Below are 24,318 nucleotides of genomic sequence, written 5' to 3' on the forward strand. Positions count from 1 at the left end.
GGGGAGCCAATCTCTAGACTATCGGAATTAAAAAGCTCTCTCGAGTTGTCTGAGTCGAAATCAATACTCCATATCATGTCTTCCTCCATTCCAGCGCAGTCAGCTCCTTCGGAGCCCCAGACCAAGATCGCACTCGAGTCCAAGGTCATCGCAAGTTAGTAACTACAATTTAAATTGGGTGGAATGAATTCTAATTTCGATTCTCAGTTACCGGCGCAAACCGCGGAATTGGCCTTGGTGTCGCAGAGAGCTGTCTCGTGAATGGAGCTGCCCGAATCTACTCGATCGACATCGGCGAAACGGGCGGCGATTTTGCCGCGCTTTCTAAACGCTTCCCAGGCCAACTATTTGCCCTGCAAGCCGATGTGACCAAAGAAGCCAGCATCTCGACAGCAGTGGACAAGATTGTCGAGGAGGCTGGAGCGCTGCATGGAATGGTCGTCAATGCAGGACGGACAAATCACAAATCAGCACTGGATTTTACGACTGAGGAAATTGAATCGCTTTTCTCCGTGAACGTGGGTCACCTTGCTTGTGTTTTTTTCTCCCCCTCTCCGTTGTTGGTCTTGGCTAACTTAGGGAATGGATCAGCTATTTGGAGCATTCTACACGGCCAGGTGTGCCGCCCGGGCATTCATCAAACTTGGCATCAAGGGGGCGATCGTCTTTACTGCCTCCATGGCCTCCTACCGCCCCAACAAGGTACGTCAAAATGATTGGCATTTGTTTCACAACCTCAAATAACTCTTGGCAGCGCGTCCCGTCCACCCCCTACGGCGCGTCGAAGGCTGGCATCCGCAATATGACGCATACCCTTGCCATGGAGTGGGCTCAGCACGGCATTCGTGTAAACAGTGTCTCTCCTGGTCTGGTCAACACTGCTATGACATACTGGGTTCCACAGCAACCTGATTGGGAGCAACAGCTTAAGTACTATGGTGGATTCCCGAGGCTTGCTGAGGTACAAGAGCTTGGCGGTGCTTATGTCTACTTGTTAAGTGATGCTGCTTCGTATACGACGTCGATTGATATTCCTGTGAACGGGGTTATTGGAAGTAGGTGATCCCATGACCTTTAGATTCTTGACCAACAGAAATACTGACCATTGCAGTTTGTTAATTTGCTTATGGCACGGTTTCATTGGACACTGAAGCTTTGGTATTCATGGCACATCATATGGTACTACAGATCAAATTTGAGACCTACTTCTGAAAGACCGAATTTTGAAGTAATTTTGAGGAATGTGTTGTTTCATGTGGTTCCAATATGACATACAACGTAGCCCTTAGCGCCGGTCACATGGTAGTGTCAATAACTACCAAGCCAATTGAGCCCCTTCCAGTCCTTTGAAAGTAAATCCGAGGAAATATGCCAATATCTGAATGTGCGAGATCTTGGAAACCTTCAAGTACAAGCGGTCATTGAATTGGAAGCTTGGATATGACATTCCTAGGACCCCATATGCACATCAGCCAAGGCCATTTTTACAACCCGGGGAGCTCAACGATGGCAAAATCTTTCAATCTATACCTACATCACTTGGACAGACTTTCGACCGAAGGTTCTTTACTCGGAATGCTACCATCGCCCAATACTTAGAGTTGGGGTGTTTGGGCCCATTTGGACATCCGGGATTGCCTGTACCAAGGTCAGCATCCATTTGAATGCCTACTAAGCAGTAGAATTATTATGAAGAAATAATCCTACAAGATTACTTGTAGAAGACTTATGATCCATATCTCCTACATAAATGTATTTGAGAACCTTATGAAATGTAAATATAAAAATTAATTGGTCTTGGTAGATTGGAATTCCAGCGTACCTTGGTAGTGAGTGCCGCACGGATATATATCGGTGCACATGCACAAAGACTACAACATCAACTGGAACTTTGATCTCAGCTCTCAAGGGGTAAAAACCACCGGGGTAAGATTGTTGAGCTTGCTAGCACATGCAGGCCAATATTCTCTTTTCATGCAATTATTACAGAGCACGTTATCGTGAAAGAAGCGTTCATCTCAAAAGTTGACACGTTCTCTGGTGGCTTCTACTAGCGTGTAGACGTATATATATGCAGGGAAAACAGATATGAGAGCTTCCTAGGCTTGCATGTATTGCTATAAGGTCACAAAAGACACAAAGGATTGATCACCATAATCATGTTATGAGGTACTTCGGTATTGTGGACTAAACACTTTCCAGTGTGTTACACTTGCTGAACGGACGGAGAACAGAACGCAAACAGGAACCAGAAGGTGCAGTGCCGATTATATAATTTCTTTTGCGACCATGACACATGGCACAGCCACAATATATTATGCTTACAGGCTGCAATCAGCTGAAAAGGAACGAAAACAGGATATGTTGGTCCGGAGGACGAATAGTAAGACTTGAAATGTACTGCGTGGCAAGGGCGAGCACGGACGAATATCTTGTGAACATTTGGAATGAATAAAGCATAGGTCTATTACAGCAGATGAAGCACCTCTTCTGCAGACCAGGCAAAGAAGCAGTGATTTGAGACTGACCGGCGACCCCCGCACTGCCAGCAGGTGGCCGAATGCAGCTGATGATCTGGAAAAGGAGGAGACATCGAGATTGACAAATGAGATGGCATTCCGATACGGGTCCGCCAATGACAGGCTCTGTTTTCTGGAGAGATAGTTGATCCCTTCTTCTCCAGGAGCTTGGAATGTTCGCAAGGTGGCGGGAAAATCTGGATCTAGGGATGAAAACAAAGCTACCAAGTATGGAAGGATGGTAGTTGAGATCGCCACAATGAGGTCGTAGTGAGAAGTAATTATGATAGCATTGAATGAAAATGATGGTTAACTTGGATCAGGTGAGGAAAGACATGTTGTAAGGTAAAAGGACGAGGTAGTCGCGAGTGAAAGTTCTTTCCACACCACATGCCCATTTTCACATTTCAGTATTATGACTTGTCTGTTTTCGTCACTTGAATGATCAATCCGCTTGGGTTTGAGCGCATTCCAGGTTGTCACTACATTGTTTATGTATGAGGGTCTCCCAACAGCCATCCCCAACCCAAGTCACTCATTAGACACCAGCTCCAACCCACCTGCCACAACAAACGGACGTTTCGACCCCCTCAGGCATCCGTCTAGCCGGAGGACGTCCAGGAAGTATCTGCCACGGATCTTCCGATCTGGACGAACCATCCACCAACTACCTATCACGCGACGCGATGAGTCTTCATGGCCTTGGGGTGATTGGGGCCCAGGTGGCCGCGTCCATCAAGAGCAACGACGAGAAAATCCCTACGCCGAAGATACGATCGCCTTCTGGATCAGTGCAGTCGACCCCCAGAATTGAGATCGAGCATACCCGCTCTCTGGACTATGACCCGTCGATCGGCGCTAAGCCATATTCGCCGTTTTACTCGCATGGCACGCCCACGATTTCCTACGAACAGCTCACCTTTGAGACAAAAAATGCGAGTCGCAACCGCAGCGGGCTGCGAGATCTTGAAAATGCAGGACCCTACAGCTATCGCAGTGACAGCCCTCGACGATCCAAGCTATGGGAAGGCAATGTCAAGCCTCGGTCATGCCTACAATCTTTGAGTACCCGACAGCGCATGATATTCAAGGCCATCATTGCCGTCGTCACTGTTGGGACAATGATCGCCATTGCTTTGGGAATTACTTATGCAGTGGGTGGTGCTGTTTGGAAGTCCAGTGATGAGCAAACGTCACTTGGAGGTTAATTGGTGAGTGCACACCGACTGCGCAGCAGAACGAAGGCCTTATGCTGATTATCTAGTATAGATTGTCATTACTTTACATCGTCGACCTTTTGGTCAGTCACTCCTTCGTAGCCGTTAGCTGACCTGGGGAACCATGGTCAACCCATTTTCCTTTGTATTTGGAGACATTGAGCCTTTGCGCGCAAACGGATTCTCGGTGTGGCAGTGCTGATTGCGTTACTTTCCTGCTCGTGAGCTCAGAGTTTTCGGGAAGAGTGAGCGGCCTGCTCGAGTCTCACATTGTACATTTACTGAAAACAGTGGTTGGAGCCACAACGTGATCAAGTCAGTTCATTCCCAGTAGGAACAGGTCGACTTGCATGTGTGTTATGTAAAAGAGTGAAAGGGTCCACATTTGGCCCACAGTCGGGAGAAACGACGGCCCGCCCACGTGATCACGAGCAACTACAAAAACGCGCGAAAAATTCTCATCCTCTGGTCTTTTTCTTCTTCATCAAAAAAGCATCAGAGCCTGCCACGACCATCGTCCTGTCTTGTGACACCCTCCACGGCGATTGTTGCCTTCGGTCTTTCGGGACTGATCGGCTCTGTAGAGTAATAATCCTCGATAGGAAGTTCGCCTCCCGTTGGGTCCTCTTTAGTGAGGGCGATGGGAGGGGAATGTCGAAGACGGGATACATTCCCCTTTTTATTCACCTAGTGGACATTAAGGGTCGTAAGAGTAAACAGGAGTATACAGCTTCCAGTTTCCAAGTAAACGAAAAGCTCTGGCCATGCCTAGCTTATTAAATGCCCAGGTCTGCCAGCGCTGCTGTATACGTTGTCACCTAGTCGCATTGTTTACAAATCTGCACTGCAGTAACCTAAACAACCTTAAATCGAGGCTTGCTTGACATCATATGGAATTCTGGCCTACTCCTGCAACACATGTTGCGTGGCAGACCGCGCCCTACGTCGAATGAGAGGCCAGTCTGTACCTGCCATAGTTCAACCCCTTTCATTTCAGGCCCACGACATGGGCTTAACCTGAAGGCTTGGCCTATTCGATACATCGTGGAGCACGGGAAACTAGGGCGATCGTAACCATGCAAGCTACACAGGAGAAGCTGGTTGGTCAGTATTCTCCCTCGAGAATACCGACCGAACCCCTGGTGATTCATCCCTCTCCAAATGCCGGGGAATGTCGCAGCACAACGTACCCAACCTACCTATTCGGCTTGTGTTTACCATTGCAAACCCGCGAAATGTTGTTTTTCCATTCTCACCAACATTCTCGATGAGTTTGCTCCCCTGCACCAAAAATCTGGGCTCAGCTACTGGCTGAGAATACACATTCCGGCCATGCAATCGATGCCTGGTGATCATGAATGCCAAAGGAGTACTAAAGCCATAATCAGCGCCTCAGCCGTCGTGGAATTCTTTCTTGTCTGGATATTAGGGAGTTCTCTCGACTGATCGTGCCATTCTTTATCTTTCCTGTATCAATTGATCAAAGCCGTTCTTTTTGGACTGTTGCTAAGTCCCACGATATACCCTTTTTGATTTCTGCAGTAATATCACATCTTCAAAGTCGTCAATATGAAGGGATTCATTGGTGGTATTCCATTGGCCCTTTTGGTGGCTGCTGTCCAGGTCCAGGCCATGGAGCAAGGCGCTGTGAGTACAGACGGTTTATCACTACGTATTCATACTAACATAAGGAACAGAATGGGATGGATATGAGCCAAAATGGCTTTCACCAGCGACGAGCGGCTGGTTTCCACCCTGCCCATGTTGGTGGCACCGCTATGGGCGGTCCGTCTGGAAAAGACGAGGATGGGACTTTCACTAGCCCATACAGTGCGGACGTTCACACTCACACAAACGTGAATGAGCACTACAAGGACAACCACTCCATCAAGATCAAGGACAAGAACATCTACCCTCCTCCCAGCTTCGGTCACGGTGGTCCCGGTCCTGCTCTTGGTCCCGGTGCTGGCCCATTTGGCCATGCGGATGGCCCTGGAGCTGGCCCATTCAACAAGCGTTCCTGGCCCTCCGGCGGCACGGCCGAGGGTGGTCCTTCTGGCAATGACGAGGGTCAGACCTTCAATATGCCTATTACTGGCATCTTTCACACCGATGTGAATGAGTATAGCAAGGATGACCACTCCGTTCACGTGAAGAACAAGGACATCCACCCTGGCCCTGTCATCGAGGCTGCTCCGTTCCACCCTCCTCCCCAGTTTGCTGGTCCTCCCAATGGCCCTGGTGGTCACGCTCCCTACCGCAAGGCCAGCGGTGAATCATCCGACAAGTTTGAGGTCTCAGCTGATGGTTTCACTAAGCGATTCTCCCCTGGCGGTACCGCGATGGGAGGTCCCGGCGGTGGTGAGTCCCACGGGCCCAAGGGAGAGGAGGGCTACCCCGTGATTGCTGGAGGCACCGCAATGGGTGGGCCTTCCGGTGATGATGAGGGTATCAATTGGGATATCTCCCAGACTGCTGACATCAAGACGAATGTGAACGAGGATTACGAAGATGATCACTCCATCAACATCAAGCACAAAGATGTTTTCCCTCCTCCTTCTCACCCTCCCTTTGGTTTCCCCAAGCGTGGTCTCTACCCCCACAGTGGCGGTACTGTCATTGGCGGTCCTTCTGGAGATGACGGTGGCCAGAGCTTCAACATGCCTATCACCGTGGAGACCGACACTGCCGTGAACGAACATTATCAAGATGACCACTCCATTGACCTGAAGCACGAGGACGTCTATCCTGCGCCGCATTTCGGTCACCCCTTCCGTCGTGCCTACTCCCCTGATTCTGCTGACCGTGAAGGTGGTGACGATGACGATTATTCTCCTCCCATCGTCTCTGGCGGAACTGCTATGGGCGGCCCTTCCGGTGACGATGATGGTATCAACTGGGGCTCTCCCACTCATATCGGTGTTGATACCAATGTGAATGAGCATCATGATGACAACCACGCTGTCAAGATTGACACTACCACTGTCCACCCGTCTTCGTGGGATTTCCACCCGGCCCCGGCCCCGGCCCCTGCACCGGTCCACGAGGTCCACGAAGTCCACGAGGTCCCCGCTCAAACCGTCCACGAGGAGGTTCCCCAGATGCCCTGGATGACCTACACTGACCAGCAGCACGCTGCCGGTGTTCCTGCCGAGATCCACACGACCCCTGCGGCCCCCGAGCACCATGAGATCCCTGCGCCCTCTGAGCCTGCTCCTCCCTCCCACCGTGCTGAGGAAGAGCACGTTCCCGAGTGCTCCGCTCAGGTCCACGAGGTCGTCCACACTGTGACTGAGACCCAGTACAAGCAGGTTCAGGCCACCGAGACAGTCTACCAGCAGGTCCCTGTTGTCTCGCAGGTTGTCCAGACTAGCGCTGTCCCCATGCACGCTGTGCCCATGGAGTCCGGGTCTGACCCCAAGATCATGTCATTCTCCGCCCCTGCCCGCTCTTCTTCTTCCAACGTTCCCTACGCGAGCTACCCTTACTCTGCTGCCAAGAGCTCCATGAGTGCCCCCGCTGCTATGTACTCTCAGATCCCTGTCCATGTCCCCATGGCCACCCCCTCTTCTTCTGCCTCCATGATGCCTATGGTTACCCCTGCTTCTAGCCACGGGTTGAACATGCCCACCGGAGTTTCCCCTGAGCAGAGTGCTTTCGCCTCCAGCTCTGCCCATGCTTCTCCTTCCAAGGGTGTCATGTTCACCGGTGCTGCTAGCCGCGTGTCTGGTGGTATTGTCTCCGCTGCCGCTGCCGTTGCCGGTGTCCTTGCCTTCATCCTGTAAGATCTTGGCCCGACCAGCCCTGTCAATCATTTCAACTTGTTGTACTATTTCCTTTCGTGTCCTCTTTTCCCTATTACCGTGTACCTCTGCTTCAATCCATTTCTTCATTAATGCCGAATGTTCTCCGAACTTAATGAGGTAACACGTCTGAAATATGAGTTTTGATTTTTCCATCTAAACAAACACCCCCAATCCTTCTCCATGTAGCAACTATGCCGACCCAAACTTTCAAACTTCCTCTTTCATAAGACTCGTGGCAACAACTTTCGTGCACAGCCCGTGGAGAATCACAAATCCTAGCTCTAACCTGCCTGATTAAGTTCCACTTCCCCGCAATTATCAACCAATCACGGAATCCGCTTTTGCATCCGGTTCGTCCAAACCAACTCAGAACTTGGTCAATTTCCTGATTTCGAACATTCCGCCAATCAAGGGTCCTTGTCCTCGTGCCCTGTTCCCTCGTCTCGTCTTACGCAAGAATTCTAGGCGCCCCTTGACAGGCGGCTCAGTTACCGATACTTTGGTTTCGGCCAAGCCACACTTCTGTGGTGATATCATCATGGCTTCATGACACTAATCCGGGTAAGTTAGCCGTGATGTCAGATCATAGATGCAGGAACTATGATCTTCGAAAATCATATAAACATGTTCTTGTGACCTAGGGATTTTGTCTAGTATTCTTTTGGAAAGATTAATCTACTAGCCAATTCACTCCACCTTCAAATAACCCTCTACACAACACATCCACAAAACTTATAGTCATTACACAATGGTTCATCAACAATCGAACGCCAATGCTGGAGGCTCCTTGACGGACATGGCACCAACGGGCACCTCAATCCCCCAAAACGCTGGCAAACAAAATACCATTCCTTCAATCCCACGTCCAGACCAACGTACCGAACCCTCTTATTTCAACCACGATGCTCGAGCTCGTCCTACTACTGCCATGGACGTAGACAATGCGGTCGATATTCCGCGTTCCACCCACGACCGTGGACAGACGGCCGAAGTGATTACTGGAACTGGTGATCTACTGCCCACTACAGTCGAGTCAAAGAGAGTGCACATGAATGTTCCTGGTCGCTCGGATGGCAGAGACACCAAGCACCAAGGCTTTAATCGGAATGAAAATGACAAGCTTGCTGGGCAAAGCAAGTTGGAGGAGGGTGCTGATGAAAAGATCGGGGTTCATCAGGTACGGATCATTGACTCCCCATTCAATCGGTAAATGGTTTTTACTGACCGGTTCATACAGTTCTTTGGCGTCGAGGCCACGTATTAGGGGCTGATGAAAAGTGCTCCGATCGCTACGTTGATATTTACAATTTTATGGGAGGATTCTGTTTTATCGCTGGACTTGTCAGCTTAGCCCTAGTGGCTTTTTACGATGTATGATTAACGATTTATGATCAATTGTGATTCTATTTTTCTTGATTTGCGGGCATATACTGCTAGATATGTACCCTAGATGCTTCTGGTTCAAGGAATCCTTGGTAGATTTCATCCAGTACATCGCGCTTCCGCTTACGGTCAGCAAGTGCTGCTTCCTCCTCCTCGGTGGGCTCCCCGTCAGGCTCACGAGATACCCAAGTACGGATAGTCCCGTCGCCATGAGCAGAGAATAATTCTAGTCCCTCGCCTGACCCACCATTCCCGCGCCAAGCTAGATCGTTGATCCGCGCCGCGCTAAGTGCACTCGATCGGCCGCGGGCCTGGGCTCCAACTGCGATACCAGGGACCCGAAGGCGCTTGACGAATGTCCCGTCGCGAAGCTCAAACATAAAGATCTCACCGCGGTCATCCTGCTCATGGAAATTGGGCCATAAAAGGGTCTCGTGTCCCGGAGCCATGAATCCCTTCGGTATCACCAGTGGAGCCCGCTCTGCAAGATATGATGAGGTAGAGTTGCGCACGCGAGGCCCGAAATGAACCAATGTATTTGCGCCGCTTGCTGCATCCCAAACTCTGATACGAGAATCCTGACCTGTGGTGACTAAATGGGTGCCATTAGACGTCCATCGTACACCAGTGACAGCACCATTGTGAGCGCGAGAATGCCGAGAGAATGCCGGTCGGGGCTCGAAGAATGTTGCAGAGCCTGAGCTTGGAGTTGCTAGTCCTACCGGATCATCCATATCCAAAGTCGCAATGGCAGAGTTATGGCCGCCACGGCGTACGTCGAAGATGATCACCCGGTTATCCACGGAGCCCGAGGCCAAAAGATGGGGACGATGTGGAGCCCAATCCACCGAAAGTACCGCTGCGTTGTGGCCCGGCAGACCATGGGCTGCAAGACCAGACCGCAAGTCGACCAGGCGAACGGCTGGATCGGACGTTGCGACTGCGACCAGCAGCGTGGATCCAGGTTGAGAGGAGAACGAGTGCGCATATGGTGTACAATCCAATTTAAATGTATGAACAGGAGTTATGGCTGGTGACTGCAGCGCTGAAAGCTTCAATGTGCCATCGTAGGCAGTCGAGAAGATGGTAGATGGTTCGGGGTCAAAGGGATAGATGGACAGAGAAGTGATGGCATGGGTGTGCGCATCCGGATGCGAGGACTTGCTAACCAAAGCGCAAGACTGGTGGACGTGATTGAGTTCTGATCCTCTAGTCTCGAGGTCCCAAAGGTGAATGGTTGGATCTGCCCCTCCAGATAGCATACTACTCGGTCTTGGTTAAACTAGAGCTCAATTGAAATATCATAGGGAGATCAGGCGTACTATCGGCCTTCAAATTTATCGATTGCCAGGCAGTTCACGCCAGATTTATGGGCAATCTCATCTTCCGTTAGGTCGTGTTCCTCATCAGAAGGGGTGGCATCATCTCGAGACTCGTTCCTTCGCGGGGCTCTGCGGCTGGAGAATCGAATCCCAGGCGCAGGCTCGAGGTTGTGTACTAGCCGGGTTCTTTGGGCGACATGGAAGGTATTTGAGCTTACAGTCCCGAGGGCTCTGTTGAGAAGAAAGGAATTCATTCAATCATCGAGAATCAACACGAGTAGGGAATAGAACTGCGGAGATGGCGATAAGCTGATGTGACCTCATCGGACTAAGGTTATGCCGGCGCATCATATTTCCGGACTTTCTCTTCTTGCTACCGCTGCGTCTGGCGCATTTGCGATGCACCGGCAACTCCAGGAACATGTCTCTAGAACCTGGCGCCGAAGATTACATTGCAGAGGATTTTTCGATCCACCGAGATGAAAATCGAGAAAGGGCTGGATCTCATGTGAGATTTGACCTGTCAACCTCCGACAACAGGAACTCCAAATCTTTCAGACATATCGCCAATCTCTATGATTCTGTTGCTGGTATGGTCTTCGCACGGGACGTGAAGTTTAGCAATACCTTCTGACGATTCCAGGTCGCGTCAACCTCAATGGATTCCTGGCACCGAGGGCGACACGGTGGGGCGATACACAGTCTTCAGGTGGTCGCGATCTCCGCCCCGAAGAGGTCTTGTATCGACATATGCCGCAAAAGTTGAAAAGTATTGAGGAGGATGAATCTACGTATTTCGCACATGAAAATCTCCCCGCCGATCGCCCTCTCCCGAGCTCCGAAATTTTGACGGCAGTGCACGCCTATTCCTCCGATTTTTATACACACAAGCTTCGCGACAGTGGGAAACACAATTTCTACAGTATGGACGAGTCTGCTCTCCTTGCAGTCGGGATTCTGATGGAGGAGCTGGCCAAAGAACAGCTTGGGGAAAACGGAGACATGGTTCTGACAGAGGAAATGTGGAATAGTGAAGATGAAGGCAATGACCCCCGGTCTTCGCGAAAGAGACTGAGGGCAAGTACCATTGAAGATGTTTCCGCCCTGAACCAGGACACGCGGGACGCAGTGGAGAAGGGCGAGAGTCACATATTACCCCAGACAGAGCATGAAATTATACTGGAGGAGACACAAAGAAGTGGTTCTCCGCAGAAAAAGCAGAAGAGAAAGGGGCCTGCCTGATTGGAGGATGGGTATGCTTTTTATCCCACTATCTGCTTATGCTCCTGATGTGACGCTGGTATCTGCGGGGCTTAAGCGACTCAAGATGCCAGAGGATCGCATTATACTCGGTCAACACCCTAATATGGACTTTATGTACCGAACCAGAGACGGGCGGACACCCGGAATATGCCAGAACGCCAGAGTTACCTGCATGTGGTTGAAAGAAACCACGGTAGCTTGGTTGTTAATGCCCCATGCGGGTTTCCACTGGGCGCTTCGCTTGACTGCGCCGGGGTATATCTGTATCGTTACATGCTGAAATCAATCAGACGGTCAAGGATTTGCTGCGAGGCGACTCTAAGCCCATGGGCAGTATGGCGTGGATGGCGTACATCCCGAGGTGTGGCCTATCATCTCCAAATTGCCCACGAAACGGTCGATTGGGATGTGCGCTCTCGATGACGGGTCGATTTTAGCGCTAGAAAACCCCGCCTACATTATGAAGCAAATCACGGAGTACAGATTTTAGGCTCGGACCACTTAATATTGAATCGTAGTATACTACGTAGTAGTAAATACATAGATCGAAAATAATAACCCCCCCCGTTGCTAACGTAAGGAAGACCGGAGATTTTAATCCACAGGTGGAGAGGTGAGCAGATTTCCCAAATACAAGCCACTTGAAAACTTGGCTTTCCTCCACTCCTCCACCCATGAATGCTTAACCACCCCATGTCTATCCTAAAGCGGGAAAGCTTACCTCCAAGCTTCTCCCTACCGAGCCAGGAAAGGTAGAACCTCAGACGGCAACGCCTCAGTGGGTCGTGCCCCATCCTACGACATCATGGTACGTGGCCCGTTGCCTAGGTTCGATTGACTAAAATGCCTGGTGTGGGATGAACACAACGAATACAAACGGTCGATTTGACGCGTCACCAGTTCTATCTAATTTTTTTATTTCTAACTATTGAGGTGAACCAGCCACCCAAGTTGTCCAAGGCCGACAAACTGGCATTGATTGTGACTCACCTGCAGACCACGGGAACCTGTTACACACTCAAAGAACTCGAGAAGAGCTTACCTGCCGTGGCATCTATCAACAGTATCCAAGTGAAAGAATATATCCAGGCCTTGCTTGACGAGGATCAAATCCGAGTTGACAAGATCGGCAGCGGCAACTGGTACTGGAGCTTCGGAAGTGACGAAAAGGTCGAGCGGGAGCGGCAGTTGGCCCGGGTGTATACGGAAGTGGAGAAAGTGAAGAAATCTTGTGCCCAGTGGGAAAAGGCACTAGCTGAAACTGCGCAACGACACGAATCTGACTCTGAGGGTGAGAATGAAGTCGGGATCGACACGCGCCAGAGTTTACTGGTCACGAAAGCCGAGCTCGCAGCAGAAGTACATCGGCTTCGGGTCGCAGAGATGGGGTTGGGCGACTCGGTGTGTAAGAAAGGGGTGCTGATGCTGCAGGGGGAGTTAGCGGGGTTCAGGCAGCAAGCGTTGCAGTGGACGGATAATTTGTGTATTCTGGAACAGTATCTGCGTGAACTGGCCCAAGACCCGCAAATGGTCGCCGCGGTACTGCATGAATGTTATGGAGACGAGTACGTGGATGGGGGGCTGCGTGAGCTGGAGTAGACATGCGGATTATGATGATGATTACGATTTATGTTTATACCCGCGGTAGTACTAACTGAAAGGTGGAAATCTGGATGAAAGAGTGAAAAAGCTTAGCCTAATCAACCATTTGGTTTCTCCTCAGCAGATCCCGACTTAAGCTTTTCACCACTGTTGCAGGTTGGGGCGCCTTTCATCCCCGACATAGGAATGGGGACGCTCGAGTAATTCGAAGAAATGCGATTATAAACCTGGAGTAATCATGACCAAGTGATCCATACCAAAAAGCCCCATGACTGTAGTTGGCTAGTGCCTTTTCCCGAGAAGCTTGACTTGCCAATTTAAGAATCGCTGGGTCTCGTCCTTCTCCGCTTATCGACCAAATCTCTCTCTCCTCACACCCTTCTCCCCCTCCCTTTCTCTCTGATTGCTATATACACCTCCTTAATCCTGACATCGTGCGCCACACCTGGTCCCACATTCCGTCCGTCGCGCCTCTTCTCCCGAACTTCAGTCTGGCCCCCTCTCGAGAGTGAGCCTCACGTCTCGGCCCCCCTCTCCATTCGAACCACCACCGATCTCCTCGATATCATCAATCACTTCAGTCGGCATTCATCGTCGCGATCCAGAAACCTGCCAATCGAAACCCTATCGATTTTCCGGGGGAACTTTCGCGATTTAACCGTGCGCTTTGGTGAGACCGGAAACAATGTGGTTCGGTGGTCCTCGAGCATAACGACCCATTCCTTTCTTCTGGACCTGGGATTCTTATTTCGCGTGTGGACACCCGGATACATACCGTGGCGTTTGGAACCGAACTGTGCCTATAGGCTCACGCTGCACCATTTGCCGCTGGACGTGTCGCTGAATCGATCTCGCCTGCCCTTCTGCCTACTCGAGTCACTCCTCCCCCGTCCGACCCCAGCCCAGCCCCACCAAAACGTGCAGGCCAGGGGCTTCACTTATATCCTTCCTTAGTCACTCGTGACTCGCCTTCGAGGTCTTCCTCTCCTCCCTGCTTCATTAGTGCCGCCATATTGTATGGATGCAGGAAGTAGCGGCTGCGTGTCATGTCCTCCAACCCTCCTCCCACGTCCTCCACCCCGCCGGTCAGCCGGAAAACCAACTCCTTTCTTTCAAAATTTCGCTCTCCCCTTGGGTCACGCAATCGAAGCATCACCGACTTCTACATCGACCCAGATGACCCGTGGCGCTCATACTTTCCAGGGGATACCATCAAAGGCACCGTCATTGTGACCGTGCTGCGGCCAGTGCGCATTACACATATTGTTATCTGTCTCCATGGCTACGTCAAGGTCTTCAAGAACGCGGTGCCGGCGGGGGAGTCCAATCCGGATATTGGGTTCATTGGCCCCGGGCGTGGCCGACGAGGTGCAGAATACATGGGCAACGGATTGGCGACCCTGTTTGAAGATGAAGTAGTACTCTGTGGTGACGGCCGCCTAAAAGAGGGCATCTATAAGTTTCGTTTCGAGATGACGCTTCCCCCATACGCTTTACCCAGCAGCATTAATGTGAGTGGTCCTGCTTTCGGAGTCGCGTGAAACCGCGTCATGCTAATCATTGTCTAGTTCGAACGAGGCACCGTCGCTTATGCACTCACATCCACCCTTACCCGACCGACCACCATGAATCCTACACTTACCTGCCGAAGACGAGTGAATCTACTTGAAAACATCGACATTGCCCCTTTCCCCGCCCCCAAAGCCCGCATCGTTACCCTGGAACCCGTTTCCAAGCGATCAAGATCCAAAGCAAAAACCAAATCTCCCTCCTCCGACACCACAGCAGCCCCCGACACCTCCTCCATAGATACCCCGGTCAGCAGCGCAGCTGGCTCCGTGGACCACCGACCACCACTCAGTCCGTCTCCGAGCAATGTCAGCTCCTCCAGCCGACCTAGCAATAGCAGCCAGAGCTTTCAAATCGCTAGCGACCCAAGCTCATCCACAAGTACAGGTGGGGGGCGAAATAGCGAAGGCCGCAGTGTGACCCCCTCTGTTTCGGAGAAAACCATAACCGCCAAGGCGGAAGTTCTGCGCGCGGGCGTGCTACCGGGGGATACGCTGCCTATCAAAGTCACCATAAATCATTGCAAACAAGTGCGCAGTGCGCATGGTATCATTATTACTCTATATCGGCAGGGCCGCATCGATCTCCACCCGTCCATCCCCATTGGAAGTAACGCGAATGGAAAAAAACCAGTCTATGAAGACTGCTACCCACGCTCTCGTACTGGGCTCGGCGGATTGACCCTCGGAACTACTCGCAACAGCAGCACCTTCCGAAAGGACCTATCTCAGTCGTTTGCGCCGTTGATCGTGGATCCTACTAACTTGACTGCTATTGTGAAAACCTCGATTCGCGTTCCTGAAGACGCATTCCCCACCATCACTCGTGTGCCGGGTGCCATGATCAACTTTCGCTATTATGTCGAGATTGTGGTCGATTTGCGTGGTAAAATTACTTCCCCAGATCGCTTCATCCCACGTTTCAACATGGTTTCGGGTGGCAGCACATTTTCGCCCAGTGGACAAATTTTGAATCCGGCGGATGCCAAAGGCAGCGCTATCACTGCCAACTGGGCGGGCAATATCCTCGATACGGATCGAATCCGTCGAGAGAAAGGCGTCATTTCCGTAGCCTTTGAAGTGGTTGTTGGTACCAAAGATTCCAAACGTGGTCAGGGCACCATTGAACGCACATCGTCTGTTGCTGCCGAATCGACTACATCTCAAGCAGCTCCTATATCTTCGAACCCTGTTAATAATGGAGATGCGGAGGAGTGGGCTGAGGCAAGTCCTGGAGAGTATGGACAAGAGGAACAAATGTACCTCGATGAAGCTTGGGCAGAGTATCCTGAGGACTACGTACAACAATTCTCACCTCCTGGGCCCATGACTGCACATCCTGAAGTTGAAGAGCCTGTCGATGAAAAGACTCGAATCCGACGCCACGAGGAAGCACTCCTACCCAGTCAACCGCCCGACGAAGACGAAGCAGGGTCATCAGTTGAATTGGCGGTGCCGACCGCGCCAGTCTTGCCCGAAGATCATCATCTGCAGGACTATCAGCACGTGTCCTCGGATACAGATGTAATGTCTCATGTCCCGTCTGCATCATCACTGCAGACCGTGGTTGCGAATGGCGGTGTCCCTGAGCCCAGTGAACCTTCTGGCCCGGGTGATGATAAGCTAGAGCTTGAACGCCAGCGATTAATGGAGCAGGTCAGCGCTCCTAGTGCACCACCTGAGGAGAGCAATGGCGAGGGCCCCAGCGCCCCGGTTTTCGACGAAGACGATCAACTCGTGGGTGGCACAGCGCATGCAGACGAGTCATTACCCCGATACCAGCGGTAAAGCATACTATTATTATTGGGTTTATTATATTGATACCTCTATTTCACATTTTCAACATGTACATTTTGCATTTGGGGGCTGGGAAATTTTCTGGAAGATACCACTATTCGCATTTTTTTTATGGACACCCGGCGCTGGTGATCTGATTGGCGTTGCAACCTGACCCTGTACTATAACTATGAATCTGTTATACGGAGCAATCAGTTTGTCCACATTATTATTCATGGTAGAACTACTTAATCTACGCCTATCAGAGCCAATTTGATAATGATTAGCGTTATCGGTATCTCGGAGCGATTTTCCCTTGGCAACTCCGCTTACCCATCAACCTCATTTTCCCCCTGTTTCTCCTCTCAGCTTCTCCACGATCTTCATCCAAGATCATTTTCACCATGCCCCTCACAAGCGGGTCGTTCGCGACCTTCCTGATTGTCTGCCGTGAGTTCCCCTCGGGTCCTCAAATGCCTACCTCCAATCCTAAAGGATCATCACGTCCTCGAGCTCAATCCCACCTCAACCGCACTGAACGCAACATTGACAACTAATTCTTCACAACAGCAACATGCTTTTTCCTTGGAATCATCTTCTCCCTTTTCCCTTACGACTACCCAATCCTGTGGTCCACAACACCTACCCCGGCCTCGCACTATGATTACCTAGAAGCGCACCTCCAATTCCTCCACGCCAGCCCTCCTCTCATCCCCCGCATTCTCCATATTGTCATCTTCCTCGGCCTCGCAGGCCTCATCTCTAAGCTCTACAAGCCCTCCGAATCCAACATGCTTTTCGACGGCGCCTCCCTCGTTCTCTACATGTGCGGCGTGACAGTCTACATCGCCAACATCGTCAAGGGTCTGCGCCTCGCCTCTGCTGGAAAATACGGCGACGCGCTTGCCACTAGCCCCGAAGAGCGCGATCAGATCCTCGGCCGCGAGGACTCGCTTAAGGTGCTGAGTGCTAGTAATACCATTCTTGCTCTCGTGCTGGTTGGTATTCTTGTGCTTCAGGCTGGGCAGTGGTATGCCGAGCTGAAGGATCAGCAGGAGTATGAGTCGGTTGCTAAGGGCAAGAAGACTGATAGTGAGGGTGAGGAAGAGGAGGCCGTTTCGTCTGCGGTCGAGACCAAGTCAGGGAAGAAGAAGAATAAGGGAAACTAGACTCTTGATTGTTGAGTAATCTTATCCTCTTCGGGTCTTTTCTTTGGATTATGTTGTGTTGGTTTTGTTATTCGCATTCGCTGGAAATATTATTTGGTTGCGATCGGATGAGTATCTGGGTATCCCGACAATGGCCGATGGTGGTAGTGGTGGCTTGTCCTGTCTGAACAGTTGTATTCTATGGCTAACAGTGAAGCGATGGTTTGCATTGAGCAATGGTCATGTGATTCCCGTTTGCTGTGGGATGGCTTCTTCGTATCTACCTCAATTGACCTTGCGAGAAAATCAAAAAGAGATATGACTGAACCGGAATATAGGGAAGCAAAAGCAGAGTAGGAGCGGAAAAATCGATATTTCAATCCGCACGGTGTGCGGCCCGGTCTCGTCTATGTACACGGGGTTCCATGTGGCTCACTATAATGGTATTTTTATACGAGAAATGATATGAAATGGGGTAAAAGGAAATGACATGAGATGCGAATGTATGCATGGATTGAGGCTAAAAAAGAAAGTAGATGTAGCGTATGTATAATGATGGAGTATGTCGTCACATCGCAGAAGGGGAATCATAAGACAGATCATGAGGAAAATGACAAGGGATAGGGGTTGGCAGATGGTGCCACAAATGAAAGATGTCAACGGAATGAAAATGGGCTTCGAGGGAGGTCAGGGGAGCGAGGACTGAGTGCTTTGGCGAAGAGATCTTCTGACTCCCCACTGGAGGTACGGACAAGTGGAACCATCGAATCCAAAGATTCCATCGAGTCCATGGATGCGAATCCTCCTTGCTCAATAGTTTGCTGAGCTGCTTGCAAGGATGACGGAGGGAAATGCGCAATAGTCTTCAGCCCCTCGGCACCGGTTGGGTTTGTCAGCGTGCTTGGAGTAGTCGTGGGGTTGGTAATTGGTGTTGGAATGAGAGTTTCCTGCTTGCTTGCAACATTGCTAAACGAGCTGAAAGAGGATACAGCGACATCAGGAGATTGTGGTGACAGCAAGTGGGCTGTGTTTGGACCCGAGCCTATTTTTGTGGTTAAGTCTTTGAGATCTGGTATTCTAGAGGTGGGTGATTTACTGTCATTTCCCGATACTGCCAAGTCCTTCTCACTCGTTTGCAATTTCAATCCCTTGAGCTTGTCGGTCAACTTTCTCCCACTGACGGGAGATACTGGCGTCGCAGGGCCCGTGGGGTGCAGGGATGTGGAAGTCGAAGGGTCGTGACTGGTCGAAACAACTTCGCCGCCGCGAATTATGACTCCAAAATTTGTTTCAATCCATTCTTTTTCCTGTACGGCCATATGCAGGGCAACTCCTTCGACATTGTTGAGGCATTCTTCCTCAATCTCACGATCAAGAACGCGGAGGCGCTTCTTTGCCCAGATTGTATGCAATACGCCTTTTTTGCCAGCCGCACGACCAGTGGCGCCGAGTTCGGGTGGAAAAATGGCGGGCAATGGATTTAGCTGGAAGCTATCATGGCCAGATTTGGGGACAAATGGAGTGTCACCGGTCTCGGCTGTGGCGCGGGGCTCATAGGACAAGGTGACAACAGGTGGGATGGTGACATTGGGCGGTAGAAGGAAGTAAAAACGGCGGAGACTATCACTTGGTCGATCATCGGCGGGGATAACCGTAGTCTTGCCGGTCCACGAAACATGCCATGATCCCTCTGCTGCAGATCGGTTCAGGTCATCATCCTCCCATTCAATCATCAAAATCTTTGTGCCTTCGTTGCCTTTACCAGCCTCAAACTCGAATCGAGCCAGTGCAGTGATAGAGAGGCAGCTACCATTCAAACCGCGAGGGGTCTTCTGGTCCGCGAATTCGCTGTCCGGTGTGAAGGTGGGCGGTGCTCGAGACATGATGCAGGTCCGGGAAAAAAGTCTCTCGGGTTGGGGCCGCACGGAACACACACTCGGGAAGGGTACTTGGGCGGGCTTAGCACCGGTTGACAGAAGGGATTACTGAGACACGTAGTGAGCCGGCCTGAGTTGAGATGAGAGGTGTTACGGGCTTGGAGGAAGGAGGGGAATTGGCGGGTCGATCACGGGATTCCACTCAAATGTCTCCATGCCGGCTTCAAACATGGGCGGGTAAAATTTGGATCTTTACCCTTTCAAGTAAGACTTAGCTACGATCGCTCGTCTGCTATTTGTTGAGGTCGCAGGGGTAAACCATTCGCATGGTTCTGCCTGCCCCGCGTCTAATTTTAGAATTCATTCCGAAGCCAAAGAAGCCACTTCTTTCTTCAGTCTTTGAGCCGATGGCAAAGCAAATATGAATATGAGTCCAATGCCATTCAACATTTCAAGTTTATTCCTGGTTTTTTGACACTACATATCCCCGATGACTTCATGTCTTTGAAGGGCTTTCCGGCTGGAAAATGATGTTCGACCCCGCATGGTTTTTCCGGAATGGTCTATTTTTGGCAATGCAGTGTGATCTAACGTGACGAAGACGCATCTTATAGTAACCAATCCTGTGCTGGCATTCCCATGTGCTCCCTTTCCAATGAATTGCTTCAAGCTGATGACAGCAATGTCAAAATCAACAAAATGATCAAAAGTATCTTCTTTCTTTGCTGGGGGCTACGTAGTGGTAATTTGAAACAATGAACGTAGCAGCTGAATGTTGCCAAAATGGACACCAATATTTGGCTGCTCTTTACAAAATCAGTTACTGTGAAGCTTGGTCTATGAGGAGTATACTTAGTAGTGCCCTCGCTCACCTTCATGTTCGAGTCAATGACCAGCCATTCATACGTATACTTCCTAATATAACCTCAAGGTCGTTTCATAAATCATTAAAATGTTGGGGTTTCTTAGAAAGACTCCGCGCGCAGAGAGATTCTTTCTTTCGGGAAAATTGATTGACTGCCGTATAGATCAATGCCTGTAAGTCAGAAGTGTTCTGTATCCAAGGCTCACTTGCCGTATAAACTGACATAAACTTTACATAAGCAAATGGTATATTCTGAACATAACATCAGTAATGAGTTCTCGGAGTGACGCAAGAATGCCCAGTATGTGGCATCGCAATGCCGCTGCTATGCCAAAATGATCGGCTTCGTCTTCATTACAATACCATGGCCCGCGCATCGAGAATGGCACATGATTAAGTCAAAGAATCAAAATGATATCCTAATTTAGAACTGAAATTAATCGCCAGTGAGGTTTTGTAAGATATGTGTAGACAGTGGATATGGTATGATACTGTATCATACTGAAGGCCATGTTCTGAAACAATGTGTGGTTTTAAGAACAGAAAAACCATGCTGGATGATTTGGATTGGACACAAAAATAGAAACAAGCATCAAGATACACATATTGCGCTATCACAACGACGCTGTGGCGTGGAATTGAATAATGGGGCGAGAAGAGCATCAAGAAAATTAAACGTTTAGCTTTGGATGTACGACACACTCAACGCAATGCGGGGATCAAAATATCTAAAATTAACAGTAAAACAGGCTTTCGCTTCCAAAAATAGTGGTTACAATAGTAGACGAGGGCGCGCGAGGGAATGATCAACAGAGTTCTGGTGAAAAGGAGAAGGTGAGTGGTCCAATGCCTTTCAGGGCTAAAAGCGCAGTGCAGCGAAAGCCAATCAACGTAATAGATAGACCTTGGAAACAATATATAAAATACAGATATGCAGCCCTGTATATCTCAACAGGGTTATCAAGCGGGGCATGCGCTAGTCTATGAGAGCTCCGTTCCGTAGCATGCAGGTAACAGCTAACCCAATGTGAAGAACCATTCGAAATTGGAGGAAGCTACCCACCTACCTGGAGATATTTTTGGAGTGCCACCAGATTCAAAAATCAGTGGTTGTTTCGCATTCGTAGCGTTGTTGCTTTCCGAAATCATTTCAACGCAAGTATTGCTATTATTATAATTGGGCTTGCCGCCCGTGAGCAGCCACAACTAGCGTTCCTATGTTTTCTCTGTTGGAGAACTTGTCACATGTAGTCAATTTTGACATAGTCATTCCAGAAATTTGGCAGCGTCAAAAACCATAAATCGAATTCCCTCGGTTCATTTAGATTATGAATATGCTGTTTATACAATTCGGTGGAAATGTACACCTAGGCGTCACTGATTGAGATTCAAAACGCCCAAACAGCGTATTTGCCGGTGATCATTAGAGCAAAATCAATGTTCACTGGAATAGATGAGGTTCAAATTGGAGTGGATGTCAAAAATAGAAATTTTGCTATCAAGTAGGGGGTTCTGCACGTAGATCTCGGACCAAAGTGTTGGGGTACATGTGGGACAAATCCTGTTACAGGGGTTTTTTTTAGTTGCACCATCCAAGAGAAAACTCCCGGTTCAGCGCTTAGAAGATAACTACTGTAGGCACTAGGATTCGGTGCTAGCTGGATACGAGTATAATCTTGCAGCCTAAGATTTGAGTCGTGGACGATCAATGAAAGGTGGAAATTAGAAAGATGACGTCTGTTAACATAGGGTGTCTACTTCGTACCGGGAGCGTGGTCCTTGCATGCAACCAGCGTTTCTAAAAATGGAGTCTTCACGAGAAATGTATACATCACTGCTGCAGCTTTGGTGACGGCCGCTGTTACCCCCTCCCTATTTGGTGCCTGTATGTGCTTCAATTGCATGAAGGAATTTGTGACGGGACACTTGTGCATGCATTCAGCGTTCCCAATGATAGAGAATCCCACTTGGTCAAACCATTGCAATCATCATGTCCAAACATTGGTGGTGATTTGTTGAATACTGTCCGGTGCTCAGTGATTCGATTTCAACTTGGCATACTCGATCGCCTATTGGTCAAAACTAAGGAATGCGAAGCACAAAACCTAATGTCCGACCGCCATGCTGGGGTGCCTAAAAATAGTCTACCCCTCCGTATGTACAGGTGCAGGAGGGATGTAATCGAGAGGCAAATCGCATCCATGAAAACCCGAGGTGGCATCCTTGACAAGCTGATCTCCGTGTGATGACCCCACTTAAATGAACCAATGGTGCCGAAATAATTGCGGGTTCCTCCCTCGAAGCACAGGCTAGGTCACAGGCTAGGTCACACGCTAGGTCGGACTCAGATTAGCGCCGGCGCTTAGATGAGATTGATGAGCGGGCCGTGGGACTGACGTAACAGGGCTATGATCTATGATTGGACAGAAGTTTTAATATGGGGCTTCTTTGTTTTTGCGATACTTTTTTTACCGTTACTCGTACCATCTGGCCTGTCCCTTCACGTTGTCTGTTCGTGAGAGGGGAAGAAAGTTCAATAGGTCAGGAGGCCCACCACACTTCGTCGGTCTTTTACCTGGAATCGGACCTCAAGGGATTGTTAGCGGCTCGTTGCGCTCACATTCGAGACAGGTGTGTAAGATATTCAGGGTCACTGTTATTTACCACTTCCCAAAGGTGAAATTTACTGCTGCCATTCTGCTATAGGATCAACATGAAATATGCAGGTTTACGATAATACTATCAACATTTGTTACCATACTGTCGGTACCTACTGGGGCTGACTGTTCAACCCCTGCCGAAAATAAAATGCTTCATTGCGGTACAATGGTAGAATCTATGCATGGCTTGCGCATAGCTTAACCCCTACTTCGTCCACAAATTTAGAATGGAGAATTCTGCTCATTTTATCTATAGTGATAATAAGTACTCATAAGCAGGGCGCTGGACCCATGGGTATCCCCAAGGTTCATTGCGGGGGTTTCTAAATGTTCAAACTGTAAGTCTAATATACACTCATAGTTCTCCAGTAAGGGCAAAAGTGACATTATATCTCGTGATCCTAGATGCATGTCTCCTTGACTTGTGTATTCCCCGATCCTTTCGTCAGGTTTAAATACGTATAAACGATCCTGTAATACATACAAAACTTACTAATATATTACATACGATACGCAACAATGTCAGAAACCATGAAATCGGGCTTCATCGGCCTTAAACCTCTATACCGCCAGTCCAGAATGAAAACAATGGGGGCGGTGGCTTATGGAAAGTACCCAAGGGGCGCTACCTTGGCTGACTTCTGGATTTTTCAAGATCAGGGGCGGGATTTCTGTGCTGGACAAAATCCTTCGAGTCAACGGTATGATGCGCGGCTCAAGTAAAGGGGTTTATTTATCAGGCTAGATCCCATGCACTTCGATTGTTTCAACAGGGATAAGGCCTCGTGGCGCAAAATTTACCTGATCTGGTTCGTTGCCGCCTCCAGGGTATCCAAATTGCTAGCTTCGGCATATAGCAATACAAAGAATGCCTTGCGCCTCCTGACACAGCGTCCTACTCAATCCATGAACCTAAAGTTAAGGAAAAAATAGCTGCTGGGAATATGGTCTAATCGGGTTCAATAAAGCTGGAATTCTGTGTAAGGAATATAAGAGGAGGGTTTTACGCGCATTGTGTGTCTCGTTCCCTCGGTCAGCGGTATCTGTAGCCTATAGAGGGCGTGAACCTTGGAAGCGCATATTGGAAGGATTGGCACTCCCATATAGTTTAATCAATGAAGCGCCCAAGTATCCACCATCTGCTATCCCGAATCCTTGGCTTGGGGTAGTGAATCCTGTGGCTGGCGAAAATAGAAAACAGAACAAGAACACGACTTGTATTCTCCGACTTGACTGACCCTGGGTTGAGCCTCTCGGAATTATAATATGTATGTGCATTAGCTCAATCTCGATCCGGTTAGTATCCTTCGTG

General features: G+C 49.7%; 10 protein-coding genes across 10 annotated transcripts; 8 read left to right on the forward strand and 2 right to left on the reverse strand.

The window, feature by feature from the left end:
- Positions 1-75: 75 nt before the first annotated feature.
- Positions 76-1,119, forward strand: N7484_004596 (NAD(P)-binding protein; the record flags this gene model as incomplete). Its single annotated transcript, XM_057115016.1, has 5 exons — positions 76-154; positions 208-518; positions 592-702; positions 755-1,055; positions 1,112-1,119. The coding sequence occupies 5 exons, from the start codon at positions 76-78 to the stop codon at positions 1,117-1,119; spliced, it is 810 nt and encodes a 269-aa protein (XP_056975156.1).
- Positions 1,120-3,205: 2,086 nt separating this feature from the next.
- N7484_004597 (uncharacterized protein) lies at positions 3,206-3,727 on the forward strand (the record flags this gene model as incomplete). The annotated part of the gene is made up of 1 exon (XM_057115017.1): positions 3,206-3,727. One exon carries the CDS (start codon positions 3,206-3,208, stop codon positions 3,725-3,727), a length of 522 nt encoding a protein of 173 aa, XP_056975157.1.
- Positions 3,728-5,305: 1,578 nt separating this feature from the next.
- Positions 5,306-7,521, forward strand: CweA (uncharacterized protein; the record flags this gene model as incomplete). Its single annotated transcript, XM_057115018.1, has 2 exons — positions 5,306-5,396; positions 5,537-7,521. The coding sequence occupies 2 exons, from the start codon at positions 5,306-5,308 to the stop codon at positions 7,519-7,521; spliced, it is 2,076 nt and encodes a 691-aa protein (XP_056975158.1).
- Positions 7,522-8,290: 769 nt separating this feature from the next.
- Positions 8,291-8,806, forward strand: N7484_004599 (uncharacterized protein; the record flags this gene model as incomplete). The annotated part of the gene is made up of 2 exons (XM_057115019.1): positions 8,291-8,719; positions 8,780-8,806. The coding sequence occupies 2 exons, from the start codon at positions 8,291-8,293 to the stop codon at positions 8,804-8,806; spliced, it is 456 nt and encodes a 151-aa protein (XP_056975159.1).
- A 169-nt stretch (positions 8,807-8,975) lies between these two features.
- On the reverse strand, positions 8,976-10,501 carry N7484_004600 (WD repeat protein; the record flags this gene model as incomplete). The annotated part of the gene is made up of 2 exons (XM_057115020.1): positions 8,976-10,188; positions 10,248-10,501. 2 exons carry the CDS (start codon positions 10,499-10,501, stop codon positions 8,976-8,978), a joined length of 1,467 nt encoding a protein of 488 aa, XP_056975160.1.
- A 167-nt stretch (positions 10,502-10,668) lies between these two features.
- N7484_004601 (uncharacterized protein) lies at positions 10,669-11,489 on the forward strand (the record flags this gene model as incomplete). The annotated part of the gene is made up of 2 exons (XM_057115021.1): positions 10,669-10,837; positions 10,891-11,489. 2 exons carry the CDS (start codon positions 10,669-10,671, stop codon positions 11,487-11,489), a joined length of 768 nt encoding a protein of 255 aa, XP_056975161.1.
- Positions 11,490-12,315: 826 nt separating this feature from the next.
- Positions 12,316-13,109, forward strand: N7484_004602 (putative GAJ protein; the record flags this gene model as incomplete). Its single annotated transcript, XM_057115022.1, has 2 exons — positions 12,316-12,318; positions 12,453-13,109. The coding sequence occupies 2 exons, from the start codon at positions 12,316-12,318 to the stop codon at positions 13,107-13,109; spliced, it is 660 nt and encodes a 219-aa protein (XP_056975162.1).
- Positions 13,110-14,158: 1,049 nt separating this feature from the next.
- On the forward strand, positions 14,159-16,468 carry rim8 (pH response protein PalF; the record flags this gene model as incomplete). The annotated part of the gene is made up of 2 exons (XM_057115023.1): positions 14,159-14,623; positions 14,681-16,468. The coding sequence occupies 2 exons, from the start codon at positions 14,159-14,161 to the stop codon at positions 16,466-16,468; spliced, it is 2,253 nt and encodes a 750-aa protein (XP_056975163.1).
- A 392-nt stretch (positions 16,469-16,860) lies between these two features.
- On the forward strand, positions 16,861-17,625 carry N7484_004604 (putative secretory component protein shr3; the record flags this gene model as incomplete). The annotated part of the gene is made up of 2 exons (XM_057115024.1): positions 16,861-16,906; positions 17,027-17,625. 2 exons carry the CDS (start codon positions 16,861-16,863, stop codon positions 17,623-17,625), a joined length of 645 nt encoding a protein of 214 aa, XP_056975164.1.
- Positions 17,626-18,260: 635 nt separating this feature from the next.
- Positions 18,261-19,487, reverse strand: N7484_004605 (uncharacterized protein; the record flags this gene model as incomplete). The annotated part of the gene is made up of 1 exon (XM_057115025.1): positions 18,261-19,487. One exon carries the CDS (start codon positions 19,485-19,487, stop codon positions 18,261-18,263), a length of 1,227 nt encoding a protein of 408 aa, XP_056975165.1.
- Positions 19,488-24,318: the final 4,831 nt, after the last annotated feature.

Source organism: Penicillium longicatenatum (assembly GCF_028827895.1).
Source record: "Penicillium longicatenatum strain IBT 33135 chromosome Unknown contig_2_segment0_segment0, whole genome shotgun sequence".
In the NCBI taxonomy this organism is placed as follows: Eukaryota; Fungi; Ascomycota; class Eurotiomycetes; order Eurotiales; family Aspergillaceae; genus Penicillium; species Penicillium longicatenatum.